The following is a 12986-nucleotide window of genomic DNA, read 5'->3' as shown; positions in this document are numbered from 1 at the left end:
CATCGTGTTTCCAGGCCCCACAGGACACCCTCAGAAGGCCCATGTCCGTTCTCTGATGAATCCCAACTGTTTCGGAGACACAAGGGAGACCTACGCAACATTAGGAGAGCGGTCGTAATGTAACGCTTGACCAGTGCATTCGATGTGCTCGAACCACGTTGGATTTCAGTCAAACTGTTTACAGCCAGACGGAGCACGTCTCATGAAAAACAAATTCAGATCTATAAATCATTTATTGCAAAAATACACAGACAGGAATCTGGCCTCAACGGGGAGTGGGTGGTGAAATATGTTGTTTATCTCCCCAGTGACATTAAAAACGAATTTACAATAGACAAATTGGTAACAGCGGCCAGCGGTTCACACAAGAAAAAAAAAAAAAAAAAAAAAGTGTTCACGATGATTTATCCTCAACCAGGACAGCTTAAAGCAGACACCAAACCTGCTGAAATATTACGCTTTGACCTCTTTGCGCTGAATCGCCAGGACCATCATTTATGTTATACAACAAAAATCGAAGGCAACTAGTCCCAAAGTTCCCACTGCTGAGCTATTAGTGCAAAATTGAATCTAACAGTTTCAGAAAGTGCAGCTTAAGCGTTAATAATATATTAATAATAGTATCATAATGACATATTTCAAAGAGAGAACGGCGGTACTACCGAATATCTTCAGCTGCTCCCACTCCCACGTCCTGTCCAGGTAACGTCCACACTGGCTCAACAAGGGCACAGTGTTCACTTTTATGAGGAAATATTCAAATTGGCAGGTTCTGTTTATGCATGCAATTTTTACAACAGAAGCCACTTGTTTAGATGAAAGCTTCAGTTAAACACAGAAAAGGCAAGTGCACATTAAACAAAGGTGTTTTTATCCATTTTTATTCATGACACAACTGTACTGTAACTGTACACACACAAAAAAGAAGAAAAGGCAAAACAAAAGTCAAGATCCGTTAATTTACAGATAATTTACAGATAATTGATTTGCAGTTGGCGTCTGGGGGTGGTTTATGTGGACCGTGTCTGGGGTCAGGTTCCCAGAGAGTTTGGCACTGCAGAAAATGTCATCCCGAGGTAGCAAATGTCGGCTGTGACACGTCACTTTTTTCGGAGTCTCTTCATGAACGTCACTTCGTCCCTGTTCCTGATGCCATAGCTGAAGAAATAATAATAAACATGAGTCAGAGACAAAGAGTCATTTTGTTTTTGTTGGCAAATTGTTGTTTGTGCCAGATTTACAGTCTTACTCTTTGAGCCTCATCTTGTCATCTTCAAGCTTCTCGCCCTGAAACACTAAATGATACGTTCTCCAAACATACCGCCTGTCAACGAAAAACAGAAACAGAAATGTCACGCCTGATAAACAGCTATTTCTTTTACTTCTGGTTTATGCTGTAGAGTCTGTGATCGTGTTCACCAGCTGATATGTTTCACTCCGCCTTCACGCTGTTGTTTCAGCTCCGTGAACCTGGCGATGGCCTTCTTCAGATCAATGACTGTAGCGTTCTGCACCACCACTATGGCTTAAAGACAAAAATTGTGATGATCAGTTATTGAAAGCGTAAAAGCTGCGCAGTGCGGTTCACAAATTAGAGTAAATGTAAAAACACTTACGCATTACTTCCCCGTCTGCCTTTAAAACTCTCACGGTCATGGCCTGGCCGTACTCCAGAGCAATCTGAGAGTTGACCTCCTCCAGAGTCACCTGGACATTAAGACGACCCCGGTTTAGAAAAACTTTTCACTCTGATGACTTGACCTACTCATTAACTCTTCTTGTCTTCATATTACATAAACATTCCCATGTACCGTGACAAGTGATGTAAATCAGTATGTATCCTTTTCAACCTACTAGCGCTCAGTAGATCATTGTCACAATGACACAAGCGCACACAAATTCACACAGTGGAATGTGGTCGATACCAACTGATGTGATGGTGGAGTTTGGTTGAACAAAGGCAGGATTTTTAAATTCTTTACAAAATTTTTGAAACATTTTGCACACTGATGCATTTTGTGTAGGAAGATGTCACTCCTACCTAGACATGTTTTTGGCAGAAACTTTCCCCTTCCTCATCTTTAATGCCATGTTCCTCAAATCTTTTGAGAAATAGATCAGTAGTGTTCATTTTGTCTTTCTGGTTAATATTATGTCACCGTTTTTTCCTCAGAAGGAAGGCGGAAATTTCTGCCCAAACATGTCAACGTTTTGTCTTTTTTCAGACACTGATTTCTTTGACTAATAGGAAGACGTTGCTCCTACTTTGACATGTTTGGGCAGAAATTTCCGCCTTCCTTCTGAGGAAAAAACGGTGACATAATGTTAACCAGAAAGACAAAATTAACACTACTGATCTATTACTCAAAAGATTTGAGGAACAGGGCATTAAAGATGAGGAAGGGGAAAGTTTCTGCCAAAAACATGTCTAGGCAGGAATAACATCTTCCTATTAGTCAAAGAAATCAGTGTCTGAAAAAAGGCAAAACGGTAACATATTATTAACCAAAAAGACACGATGAACACTACTGAGATAAAATATTAAGTTTAGGAATAAATCATATTTAATCCATAATTCTAATGCATTTAAGTGAAATTAGCCTGGAAAGGATCCTGAGATTAATGCTGTTTTTTGCTATTACAGTTTAGTTGTGGAAACCTCAGTTTCATTCTGTGTCTCACTGTATAAGGTTAACATATACACTGTTGGAGACAACACCTGGATTGGCAGATCGCAGAGCAAAGGGTCCTGCACGAGCTGAGCAAGTCCCTCCTCAAAAATATCCAGGATCTCTGAATGAGGGAGAGCATCCACGTCCTCCTCTTCTGCATCTACAGCAGCCATGTCCGTCGGCTTCTCCTTGTCCTCGTCCTCATCCTGATCCTGTCCTCCTCCAGAAACAGCGGCAGTGCCCGGACTCTGCTCCACCTCCACCTCCATCTCTATAACCACTCAACAACCGGCAGTCTCGTCTATCCAATGGGTGACGACAAATAAATAAATAAATAATCTATTATTTAAAAAAAAAAAACTATTAAAACTTTGAACTAATTTTAATGTCGGACTCAAAGTTTTCAAACATCACCCCCGACAAACGTTTTAATTGGAAACTACTTCTCAGCGAGATGCAGCGGAAGTAAACAAAGTACGTGCACTACAAATTGTGTACCGGGAGGAACACGGACTTCGTTATATATAGTTCCCCCTCAGGAAAGTGACCCTCTTTTATAATTGATTTAAACAACCGAATAGTCGAGTGATTTGCTACTTTTGACAGTGTTAATATTTGTGTGTGATTCTGTTGTTTTAAAATCATCCTATCGCATTGTTTCCCACCGAGCTGCAAAAAGGAGGGTACCCCATTTCACCGGCTGCTGCACTTCCGCTAGTCCCCATGCGTCGAGTTGTTTACAGCAAACGCTCTGAATTAATCGTTAAATTATGTAATTTAACCGAGTCTGGTACTAGGCAAGTAGCACATTAATTTACCGGCAACATGCTGCTTTTCTGTCCAACCTGTGGGAACGTTTTAATTGTCGAGGAAGGACAGAAGTGCATGAGATTTGCTTGCAATACATGTCCATACGTACATAACATCACAAGGAAGGTGAGTCACCATGAAATATACCTACGAGTTTTACATACTACACGTGGGTTTCAATTGAAATGTGTCGCTTCTTTTTCACATGTGGCTGAAATTTGTATGTTTGTGTTTTTCCACAGGTAAATAACAGGAAGTATCCTAAGTTAAAAGAGGTGGATGATGTCCTAGGTGGGGCTGCAGCGTGGGAAAACGTGGACTCAACTGCTGGTAAGACACTCATTCATATTGATATTAGTATTCATCTGTATCTTTTAATTCAATAAAAAGATAATCAAAGCCAACAGCATCTGTATTCAGGACGCAAAAATCCACAGAGTGGATCTGTTGTCATTGTTGAAAAGTCAGACATATGAGTTAAAAGTGTAATTGTTCAAAGCTGCTAACACAGGATTTGACTTCTAGTTCATTTAATAACCAGTCTGCAGATATTTTAAAGACTTCTGCTGAGGGATTACAGTGGCTTTGAAAAGTATTCAGTCCCTTGTGAATGCGATGCACCTATGGCACCGAGTCTTTGTGGACAGGCGTCAGTCAGGCTTTCACACCAGGACACTGCCGTTTGGCAACGTTGCCAAACGTTGTTGGCCAAAGAGACAATTCTTACAGGAATGCAAGAAATTAGATTTTTTTCCCAAATATATTGGATATTTCAAATGAATAATGATTAACTCAACATATGTTTTTTAAGCCCAACCCTAACGTTTCAGCTCATTGTCATTTTGGCAAATAAATCTTCCTTATATTTTGCTGCATTCATTCTACTCTCTATTAGCCACCCACGGCCTGCTGCACCCACACAGCATGATGCCACCACCACCATGCTGCACAGTGGGGGTTGCTTTGTTTCTGCTGATGTGCAGTGTTTGTTGTCCACCAAAGCATTCAGCTTGGTGGCAAAAGGTCACTTTTGCTCTTCTTAGGCAAAAAAAAAAAAAAAAAAAAAAGTGCTCCAGCCCAATATGAGCTTTACCACTATCTCATAATGTGACTGCCTGGTCTGGATAGTTTTACACATCTTCCGTGTTTAATTTCTTAATGATGGATTTAACAGAACTGATCGGTATGTTGAGTGACTTGGATTCTTTTTGTGATGTCCATCCCACCTTATAACATGACTCTCCTGAATACCTGATTCTGATTGGTCGGGTCACCAATATTCATGGGTGTTCACTGCTCAACTGTTCCAGGCAAACAGCACCCAACATGAACACACTTCATTATTGTGTGTCACATTATTTAATCATTTAGTTGTAGGCCGTGTTCTAAGTGGGATAATGTATAGTGAGAGGGTGATTAAAAAAATTACATTATCTCTTACTGAATTAGGTCTCTTTACTCCATACTTGCACAGTACCGGAACTAATTTCTGCTTCTGCTAATTCAAATAATGTGTCAAAGAACACATTGGAAATGTTTTGCATATTTTTCCAAAACAAATCTAACGTGCAAGTGGTCGTCTTTCCAGATTGACACTTTTCTTCTGTCTTTTTTTTTTTTTTTAACAGAAAAGTGTCCTAAGTGTGAACATCCACGGGCATACTTCATGCAGATTCAAACCCGATCAGCAGACGAACCGATGACGACGTTCTACAAATGCTGCAATGCCCAGTGTGGACATAGATGGAGAGACTGACAACTTTGCACTTGAACTGAAGAGGAGTATTTTGATGATTTCCAGTTTCAGCTGAAAAACTTTATTCTTTCTTCTGGATACTCAACGTCTGGCCATGATTTGATTGTCAACACGACAGCAAAAGTAGTTTCCTTTGTGTTTTTTATTGATAAAATAGTACCTGTATACAACAAACAGATGTTGATTTACATAGTTATACATAACACAGACATTTAGAGCAATGTAAACCAGCAGTATCCACAACAATGGCATACAGTATTTCATATTAAAATTTCAATGCAATCCTTCAGCTCAAAATTGATTTTCTTGCACAACTCGGTTAGCCTCAAAAGGGAAAAACAAAAACAGATGTACAGTTAGTGCCTCATGCAGACAGACTGTACTTAGTTGAGAGACGGTGTCTGATGGACTGGGCATGCTGTCGCGGAACAAGGTCAGTTTACCGTTAGTATTAAATTCAGTGGAATCACCGTGTTGTTTTGTCAGATGCATTCATCATTTTTTAAAGCTTGTTCCTAACAGAGCTCAGCATCAGCTAAAGGACATTTGTATTCATCTAATACGCAGCTGAGAAATGAAAGCAATCTTCAAGTTAGAGGCTGATCATTACATTATTATAGTAACTTCATTGTAATTTGTCAACCTTTTTTTTTAATTTTATTATTAATTCAACTATATGTCTAATGGCATCAGTGAGAGGATAACCTAGCTTGTAATGGTGCATCAGACTCACTCTGAGATGGCATGCATTATTTCTCTATCAGTAACAGTAGTAAAGCTCCACTTTGAGTCTACTCTGAATAAGTGCAAATATGGTAAGTAACTTATGTTAACTCCTAAATATGCTCTGCTTTTACTAATAAGTTATTTTTTTCCCCAGACAAATGATTAATCAATATTTTTTATGAAAGTGTCAGAGGAAAATCTTCAACTTAAAGTGCAAACGTTGACTTCATTATCAAAGACGATCATGGACAGATGGCGCTGATGTGTAACAGATTAGCAGTAAGTCACCAAACGTCCTGTGACTGCTGACCTGAAGATTAAATATAGCAAGTAACATCCACCTCGGGAATAGCCCCCGAAAAGCGTATATTCGTTTGCTGGCGTGAAAATGATCAATTCTAAAAAGTGATGGTGATAAAAGGGAAATGTGGGGGAAAGGTCCATTAGAAGAAAACTATCAGACACGGACAAAAATGTTCACAGTTCTCAATATTGTTAAAATCGAGGATCAGATATCTGAAATAAACGTTAAAAACAAGAACCAGCATGTTTGAATACACTTGCGTCAGGGCAAAATTCACAGATGAAATTAAGTAAAGTGACTATTTTCACAGCTTTCTCTAACAGTATTTTTTTTTTTTTCTTCATTCACATGCATTACACCACAAGCCTTTTTTTCCCCAGGGTTCTTCCAGGATTAGATGCACCTCTGTGCCCGCTGCCTACCCATCTCTGTGGATAGGTACCCTACATCCTGTGCAGTTAAGCCAGAGATTTCTACATGAAAGAAGTTTGCTGAGAGAGATATATACAGTAAATATTTTGTGCACTAATGAGAAAAACGCACAATTTAAGAGGGCTACACAACACTTTGCAAAAAAAAAAAGAAGGGAGAAGCCTGTCACTACCAGCAGGAGGAGCTGTGACTTTATGTGTGTGCATGTACATGTCTCTTTACCATACGGCTGTCGGTGGTTAGCATACACGCTTGTATGTGTAGATGTAGCCCTTACAGTAGGGGCAGGTGTGTGTCACATCCTTCAGGTCATCGATCAGACAGGGAATCAAGCAGCAGCCCAGATCACACCTGTGAATGAGAACAAACAAAATGAGAAGAAAGCTTACATAAAAGTTTTCATTTCTGTCTAAAAACCACTCAAATCGTTAGTGGATACAACAACACAAGTCCTGAAAGTAGACAAGGAGAACCCATCCAACGAATGATATTGATACATTGTACTTGTACATTAATCTATTGGAGACAACAGCGAGTTTCAAAAGTAAGTAAACCATCGCTTTCAGTTTTTGGTGCGACCTCAGCTATAAGCACAACTGAATTATTCCTGCAGCAGCTGAACAGTCGTCTACAGTGTCTAGGTCAGATTTTAGCTCGTTCCTCATTAGAGAAACGCTTCAGTTGTGAGATGTTGGTGAGTTTCCTCACACAAACTGCTTGCTTCAGGTCTTCTCAAAACATATCTAGTGTTTGCTCTTCTTTAATCATTGTCTTGTAGAACAACTTGCGTGTTTGCAGTCGTTGTCGTGCTACACAACCCAGTTTCTCTTAAGATTCAGCTCAATGAAAGATCCCGTCAGACTTGACTGGGCCATCAGTGAAGGCACCTTGTTCTGGCCCAGATGCATCAAAACAGGCACTAACAAGGATGCTACCACCATGTTGAACACCCCATGTACACTTCCACAAACGTGTTGGGAAGATCAGCAGCAAAACAAGGCACTGAACAACAGTTGTGAACAGATGGACTTAAAAAAGTATCACAAACATGACTTTTTGGCCCCTTTTTCTGAATACTTTTAGTTCACTTTCAGGACAGATGTTTTGAGTCATTGTGCAGAAATCAAATCAATCAGACTGTGGTCAGATCCCCTTGTGTTAAATGAATCCCTTTAACAATGTCATCATATACACATTTGCCAGTTCATTAGGTACACCTCTGAATGCAGTAACATAACAGTCCTGCACTAAATCTTTGTGTCATGGAGGTTATATGTTCAGCTTATGTTGATGCAGCGTCCAAAAGGTGTTGATTCAACTACATGCTCATTTTTGGAGGGTGTAGTTTGTGGTGCTGTTAAACTGGATTAAATTAAACGAAAGAGAAGTGTTTGTTATTTAGCCTCGCCTGCTGACTACAATGTGGTCAAAATAACAGATACACCACAGTTCAACAGCAATGCTAATCACAGCCTGCACAATGAAAACGCAGTTGAATCAACAGCTCTCTCACTTATATGACACAACATGTGGATACCACAGACTTCATGAAGAGAAGATGTAGGACTATTCTATTAGAATGAATTCACTTTCATTCGTGTTCCTAGTGAACTTCAAAGGGAGCATATGTCTTTCACTATATGTCAACTAAAAAACATCATCTGACCCAACAATTGCACAAAGGTCATTTTGTTGGAGTCGGAGTGAGATATTTTAGAGTTTGTTTGTTATCTAATAAAATGCTTTCTTGAATCTATCCCTCCTTGTGTGCTTCTCCTTCACCAGAAGTGCTTCTGGCTCAAGCTGAACATGTAATGCGTGTGGTGCCTTCTTGGGAAAATGGATCTGTTGCAATCACTCTGCAAATCCATTTCATAATGACTTTAACAGCAAAGCTAATAGACTTCTGCAAAACTTTTACCACAATGCATCCACGCAGTGCAGGCATTTATCATGTACCAACAAAGACGTCACCGCGATACACTGGAGCATAAAAATGTCTTATATCTTTCAGATATCACAAAATTATCTCTGCATTTGTAAAGGTGACAAACTTTCTTACTCTCACTCACATTAGGATGTAATATAACACATTTGAAACACGAGCTCCGTGACTACGGTCACAACGGTATCAGACCTCTCTTATGCCCAGCTTCTGAACCCTGGCCCTACTTACCCTACGAAGAAGCAGAAGAGGCAGAAGAGTGTGTTCATGAGGCCGACATCGTGGGAGATGCGGGTGATGATTGCCTGCTGACAGTGTGGACACACAGTCTGCACCGGCGAGGTCTGGAACATTTCCCCCTGCAGTACGGTCACGGTCGTGGCTGCTCCTGGAGGAGCGAGGACGGTCGCCGTGTGACCTCCCATGTGGACAAACTGACCGGGCCCAGGCCCCATGTGTCCCGGCATGGGGTGATGAAAGTGACCGGGTGGCAGCGGCGGGCAGGCGCCACCTGCAGAGAATGAACGTGGATCTTAGCATAGGCAGAACTGCAGGGGGAACTAATCTAGCCTCAATGTGTTGCACAGATTACTTAAAAAATTAAACACCAAAGCAATTAACTGGTTTGAACTGAGAACTAAGTGTTCTTTTTACTGCCAGACATAATATCGCTCATGTAGCATCCTTAACTTTTATTTTCTAGCTTCTACCAACCAAACCCATGATGATACTATTTGTGTTGATTTATGTTTGCAGACAGTCTGCAGCACCTTGTAGCGGTGGAGGCATCGGCATCGGCATCGGCATGGGGCCTTCCCCGGGGACATGTGGGGGCAGGAAGCCTGGGTGTGGCCCCTCATAGGGTGGAGGACCATAGTCTGGAGGCAAGGGCTGTCCCTGTGGAGGACCAGTTCTTACTGCTGAAAGACAGTGCACATGAGAATATTGGCACTGAGGAGGAGAGCTCTACACTGCTGTGAGTCAACACTGAAATAAATGATCAAAATGACATCTGACATACAGGAAATACACCACTGAATCAATAAAGCACACATTCAGAGTCACTGCACTGGGACATCTTCTCCTGGTGACTTTCTGTGGTTTATATACAAGACACTTTATGGTAGCACAAGTGTTTCAATAAAGTCATCATGACTGATGCACTCACCGATCACTTTTTTTTTTTTTTTTTTTTAAAAACCTCAGTGGTTGAAGCTTGGTCTATTATGGTCTATGAGGAGCTAACCTCAGCCAATCGTTTCACTCAGATCTTAAATCAGCACCAGCGCTGTGGCTGCCTGCTAACATTTAACTACGATCCTGCGTGTTCGGCTACATTACCAGGCTGTCCGTTCTTCTCCTCGATGAGAGGAGCGCTGGGGCCTCCAGGGTACGGAGGGGGAGGATCATTGGACATAATGGCCGGATGTCTGAACGAGCAGATGGGTCCAAACGTGAGGTCCGCTCACAGTTCCAATAGGTCGCTTTTTGCTCTGCAAGAAAAAAAAAAAAAAGCACAGTTTGAGTCCCTTCGCTCATTACTCTCTGACACAGATTTTAAATGTTCCAACAACAGTCACAGAGGCTAATGAAGAACTTGATGTAGCGAAATGAAGGGGAAGTTGTTTAAGGCTACTTGGAGACAGAGAACATCGTCTGACAACATATTTTGATGGCCTGATTTATTGGAAGATTACCTGAACAACAAAATGTGCTGTAAGAAATGTGTCAGTTTAGAAGATTGAGTGACACCAAGTGACAGTACAATTTAGGAATTGGTTTTCATTGCATCTTCTGAGTAAAACATAACCCAACTTTACATAGTAATTCTCATAACACCTGGTCATGAGAGTGATTAGAAACAGAAAAAAACAAGTGGGCAAATGAGAACTCCTCCTCCTTCCAGACCCCCTGCTAAAATTTCATTCTCTCCTTGGCTAAATAATGCACGCTGTGGGTAAATGCAGTGTTCACCAAAAGTCTTAGGAGCATGTGTAAGTTTGATCTCTGATGACATGACTGTAAATTGCGAAAAAGGAAATCTGGAAATGAAGTGTTATGTAGCTGTATGACCCATGGACCAAGTGTTTGTTTTGTCAAACAGTTGAGGTCCTGAGGTGCTTGCTTTCCGGGAGTTCAGACAGGTGAAAGCATGACACACACTGGATTACACTGCACATGTGTAATCTGTTGTGGGTGTTTACCTGAAGCAGACGGGAAAAGGAAGGAGTCCACTAGAGGGAGCCGGCAGATGTGCCACAACCTGGAGGAAAGGATCAATAGAAATGGGCAGGATCAGAATAAACAGGAGAGCTCTCAAGTCTCATGCACTGAGTGTGAGACACTGGCATTTCAATACGTCCACGCAGGACACATGACATTTCTCATAATGAGAAGTGATAAAACTTGCTGCACATTAGTAACATGGACATGTACAAAAGAGATGAGTTATCTATGGATGGATGAGGGGAAGGCAGACTGTTCTGCTTGAATCAGCGACTGATCAGTCAGTCAGAAAACACTTTTTCTTGTTGCCAGAAAGTCGCAAATAAAACATATTTGGTTTAAAGGGATTATCCTCAAACACTTCACCCTTGTCCGACTCAAAAAACAAACAAACAAACAAACAAAAATCTCCAACCTAAGCATAAAAATCGAGAGCCCTGATAATAAAATGCTGTGGGATGAAGTAAAAAAACACACACCCCTTAACGTGGTATCCTCAATAGTAGTACTACTAGTAGCGACAAGGTCGCTTGTGTGACAGTTTAAATATGGAAAAACAAAAATGACACAGTAAATAAATATTAATGTTAGTTCAATGAGAACATGTATCTAATTTCTTAGCCAACCTACGAGCTACAGAAGCTAGCTGGTGTAATTTCTTTTAAATCCCGTCGCCGTTAATCCTGCTGAAAGCCACTTGCACAACTAATCATGAATAACTTAGTTACGTAATGCGGGCCAGTGAAATAAAGCTCTGATGTTAACACAACCTGGTGATTGTAGTGTCAAACAATTATTCCCTTTAACAATAAACGGAGCTAACGCGAGAGACAACACGGACAGATGTTACCGTTATTAGCTAACTGTCAGGTCACACTGGTTCCTGTTTCACACCGTTTTTAATCATCCCAGGGACGATGTAAAGTGGATGCTTGTGTGTGCTCATGTCTAGGGTCGCGTTTAAGACAAGTAATGTGTTTGTTCAGCAACAGAAAACAGCAAAAAAAAACATCACGTTAGCTCGCCGGCTAGCCAGCTAGCTGCCGTTAAACGGCTAACTAGCGTCGCCATTCTTGACAGAGAAACAACAGACCGACCATGCAGCAGTTAAAGGAGTAAACAAGTCAACGAGTGAGGGGAAAGTTTCCCTGTTTATGAATGTAGTGATGCAGCTGTCAGTGTGGGGTGGAAAGAAACGCTAACTTACCTGGTTGTGGGAGAAAATCCCAGCAGCTCTCTTGCTGAGTCTGAAGTTGTTTGACGTTAGCAGCCTCCGACCTCCCGACCGAGGAGAGTCAACATCCGCCGAGACGGATTTACGCCTGGCGTCAGTAATCAGGACGTAATCATGCGAAAGTGTTTATTACGTATTTCACGTTTCACTTTTTTTTCATATTTATTAATAGAATCCCCATTAGTCATCACTCTATTATAGGGGCAAGGGCTATTCTTCCTGGGGTCCAATATTAAATTATTATCAAGACTGCACGAACACACCTTCCACGTCAGTGTCAATGCAGTAAGACGGTGTATTGTTATTATTATTATTATTATTATTATTATTATTATTATTATTATTAAAATGCATTTACAATTGTATGAGGAAAACCAGAGTAAAATAACCAAAAGAATATAAAAAGTGCTATGTCAAGTAGGTGTCCAAACATTATTAAAACAACTGTTAAAACAATGCTTGTTGGAGCTGTTAAAGCTACTTCTATTTGTTGACTCTTATTTATTATGTGTTTATTTTTTGTCATTAAATAGAATTATGCATTATAATTATCATCGTGAATAATTTGTATTAATGCCGGATGTGGCATATTGCATTTCCTCACAGTGTGAGACATTAATGCCACCAGGATTATAATGTTTATCTGTGCATGTCGGTATTGAATAGTGACAGAGCAGACTGATCTCCAGTCACCACCAGAAGATTCGAGGAGCACAGAGGATCATGAGTGTGTTACTGCCCGCTAGTGGTCACGACCAGAAACTGCAATATTAAACTGGTCAAATTCAACTTAGCAACAAAGCATCTGTGAAACAATGCAACACTCTCGGTAAAAAAAAAATCAAAAATCATCTACCTAAATTAAATGAATTTTATAATTG

At 40.6% G+C, this 12986-nt stretch overlaps 3 protein-coding genes across 5 annotated transcripts; 1 reads left to right on the top strand and 2 right to left on the bottom strand.

Moving 5' to 3' along the window:
- Positions 1-865: 865 nt before the first annotated feature.
- snrnp25 (small nuclear ribonucleoprotein 25) lies at positions 866-3181 on the bottom strand. Of its 2 annotated transcripts, none has more exons than XM_047571432.1 (5): positions 2720-3181; positions 1617-1707; positions 1420-1525; positions 1242-1324; positions 866-1158 (listed from the first exon to the last, which is right to left on the bottom strand). In XM_047571432.1, exons 1-4 carry the CDS (start codon positions 2939-2941, stop codon positions 1246-1248), a joined length of 498 nt encoding a protein of 165 aa, XP_047427388.1. In that variant the 5' UTR covers positions 2942-3181; the 3' UTR covers positions 866-1158; positions 1242-1245. The 2 variants fall into 2 exon arrangements, with proteins under 2 accessions (XP_047427388.1, XP_047427387.1); XM_047571431.1 differs by having other exon boundaries at positions 1250-1324; positions 2720-3176.
- Positions 3182-3333: 152 nt separating this feature from the next.
- Positions 3334-5520, top strand: polr3k (polymerase (RNA) III (DNA directed) polypeptide K). The gene is made up of 3 exons (XM_047571433.1): positions 3334-3608; positions 3725-3812; positions 5111-5520. Exons 1-3 carry the CDS (start codon positions 3498-3500, stop codon positions 5236-5238), a joined length of 327 nt encoding a protein of 108 aa, XP_047427389.1. The 5' UTR covers positions 3334-3497; the 3' UTR covers positions 5239-5520.
- On the bottom strand, positions 5363-12209 carry cdip1 (cell death-inducing p53 target 1). Of its 2 annotated transcripts, none has more exons than XM_047571429.1 (6): positions 12079-12209; positions 10850-10908; positions 9987-10138; positions 9416-9565; positions 8877-9156; positions 5363-7051 (listed from the first exon to the last, which is right to left on the bottom strand). In XM_047571429.1, the coding sequence occupies exons 3-6, from the start codon at positions 10060-10062 to the stop codon at positions 6940-6942; spliced, it is 618 nt and encodes a 205-aa protein (XP_047427385.1). In that variant the 5' UTR covers positions 10063-10138; positions 10850-10908; positions 12079-12209; the 3' UTR covers positions 5363-6939. The 2 variants fall into 2 exon arrangements, with proteins under 2 accessions (XP_047427385.1, XP_047427386.1); XM_047571430.1 differs by having other exon boundaries at positions 9416-9562; positions 12079-12204.
- Between the last annotated feature and the right edge of the window lie 777 nt (positions 12210-12986).

Source organism: Mugil cephalus, chromosome 20 (genome assembly GCF_022458985.1).
Source record: "Mugil cephalus isolate CIBA_MC_2020 chromosome 20, CIBA_Mcephalus_1.1, whole genome shotgun sequence".
NCBI classification, from domain to species: domain Eukaryota; kingdom Metazoa; phylum Chordata; class Actinopteri; order Mugiliformes; family Mugilidae; genus Mugil; species Mugil cephalus.
The sequence above is the reverse complement of the archived record's forward strand: the minus strand, read 5'-3'. Positions and strand labels throughout refer to the sequence as shown.

Bases quoted from the DNA above. Each gene is read 5' to 3' on its own strand.
- snrnp25 (XM_047571431.1), bottom strand. From the start codon at position 2,941: ATGGAGGTGGAGGTGGAGCAGAGTCCGGGCACTGCCGCTGTTTCTGGA. The intron at 1,526-1,616 runs GTAAGTGTTTTT...TTTGTCTTTAAG, and splicing joins GGCAGACGGGGAAGTAATGC to CCATAGTGGTGGTGCAGAAC. The intron at 1,159-1,249 runs GTAAGACTGTAA...TTATTTCTTCAG, and splicing joins GACAAGATGAGGCTCAAAGA to CTATGGCATCAGGAACAGGG.
- polr3k (XM_047571433.1), top strand. From the start codon at position 3,498: ATGCTGCTTTTCTGTCCAACCTGTGGGAACGTTTTAATTGTCGAGGAA. The intron at 3,609-3,724 runs GTGAGTCACCAT...GTTTTTCCACAG, and splicing joins TACATAACATCACAAGGAAG to GTAAATAACAGGAAGTATCC. The intron at 3,813-5,110 runs GTAAGACACTCA...TTTTTTTAACAG, and splicing joins AAACGTGGACTCAACTGCTG to AAAAGTGTCCTAAGTGTGAA.
- cdip1 (XM_047571429.1), bottom strand. From the start codon at position 10,062: ATGTCCAATGATCCTCCCCCTCCGTACCCTGGAGGCCCCAGCGCTCCT. The intron at 9,566-9,986 runs GTAATGTAGCCG...ACTGTCTTTCAG, and splicing joins GGAGAAGAACGGACAGCCTG to CAGTAAGAACTGGTCCTCCA. The intron at 9,157-9,415 runs GTGCTGCAGACT...CATTCTCTGCAG, and splicing joins GATGCCTCCACCGCTACAAG to GTGGCGCCTGCCCGCCGCTG.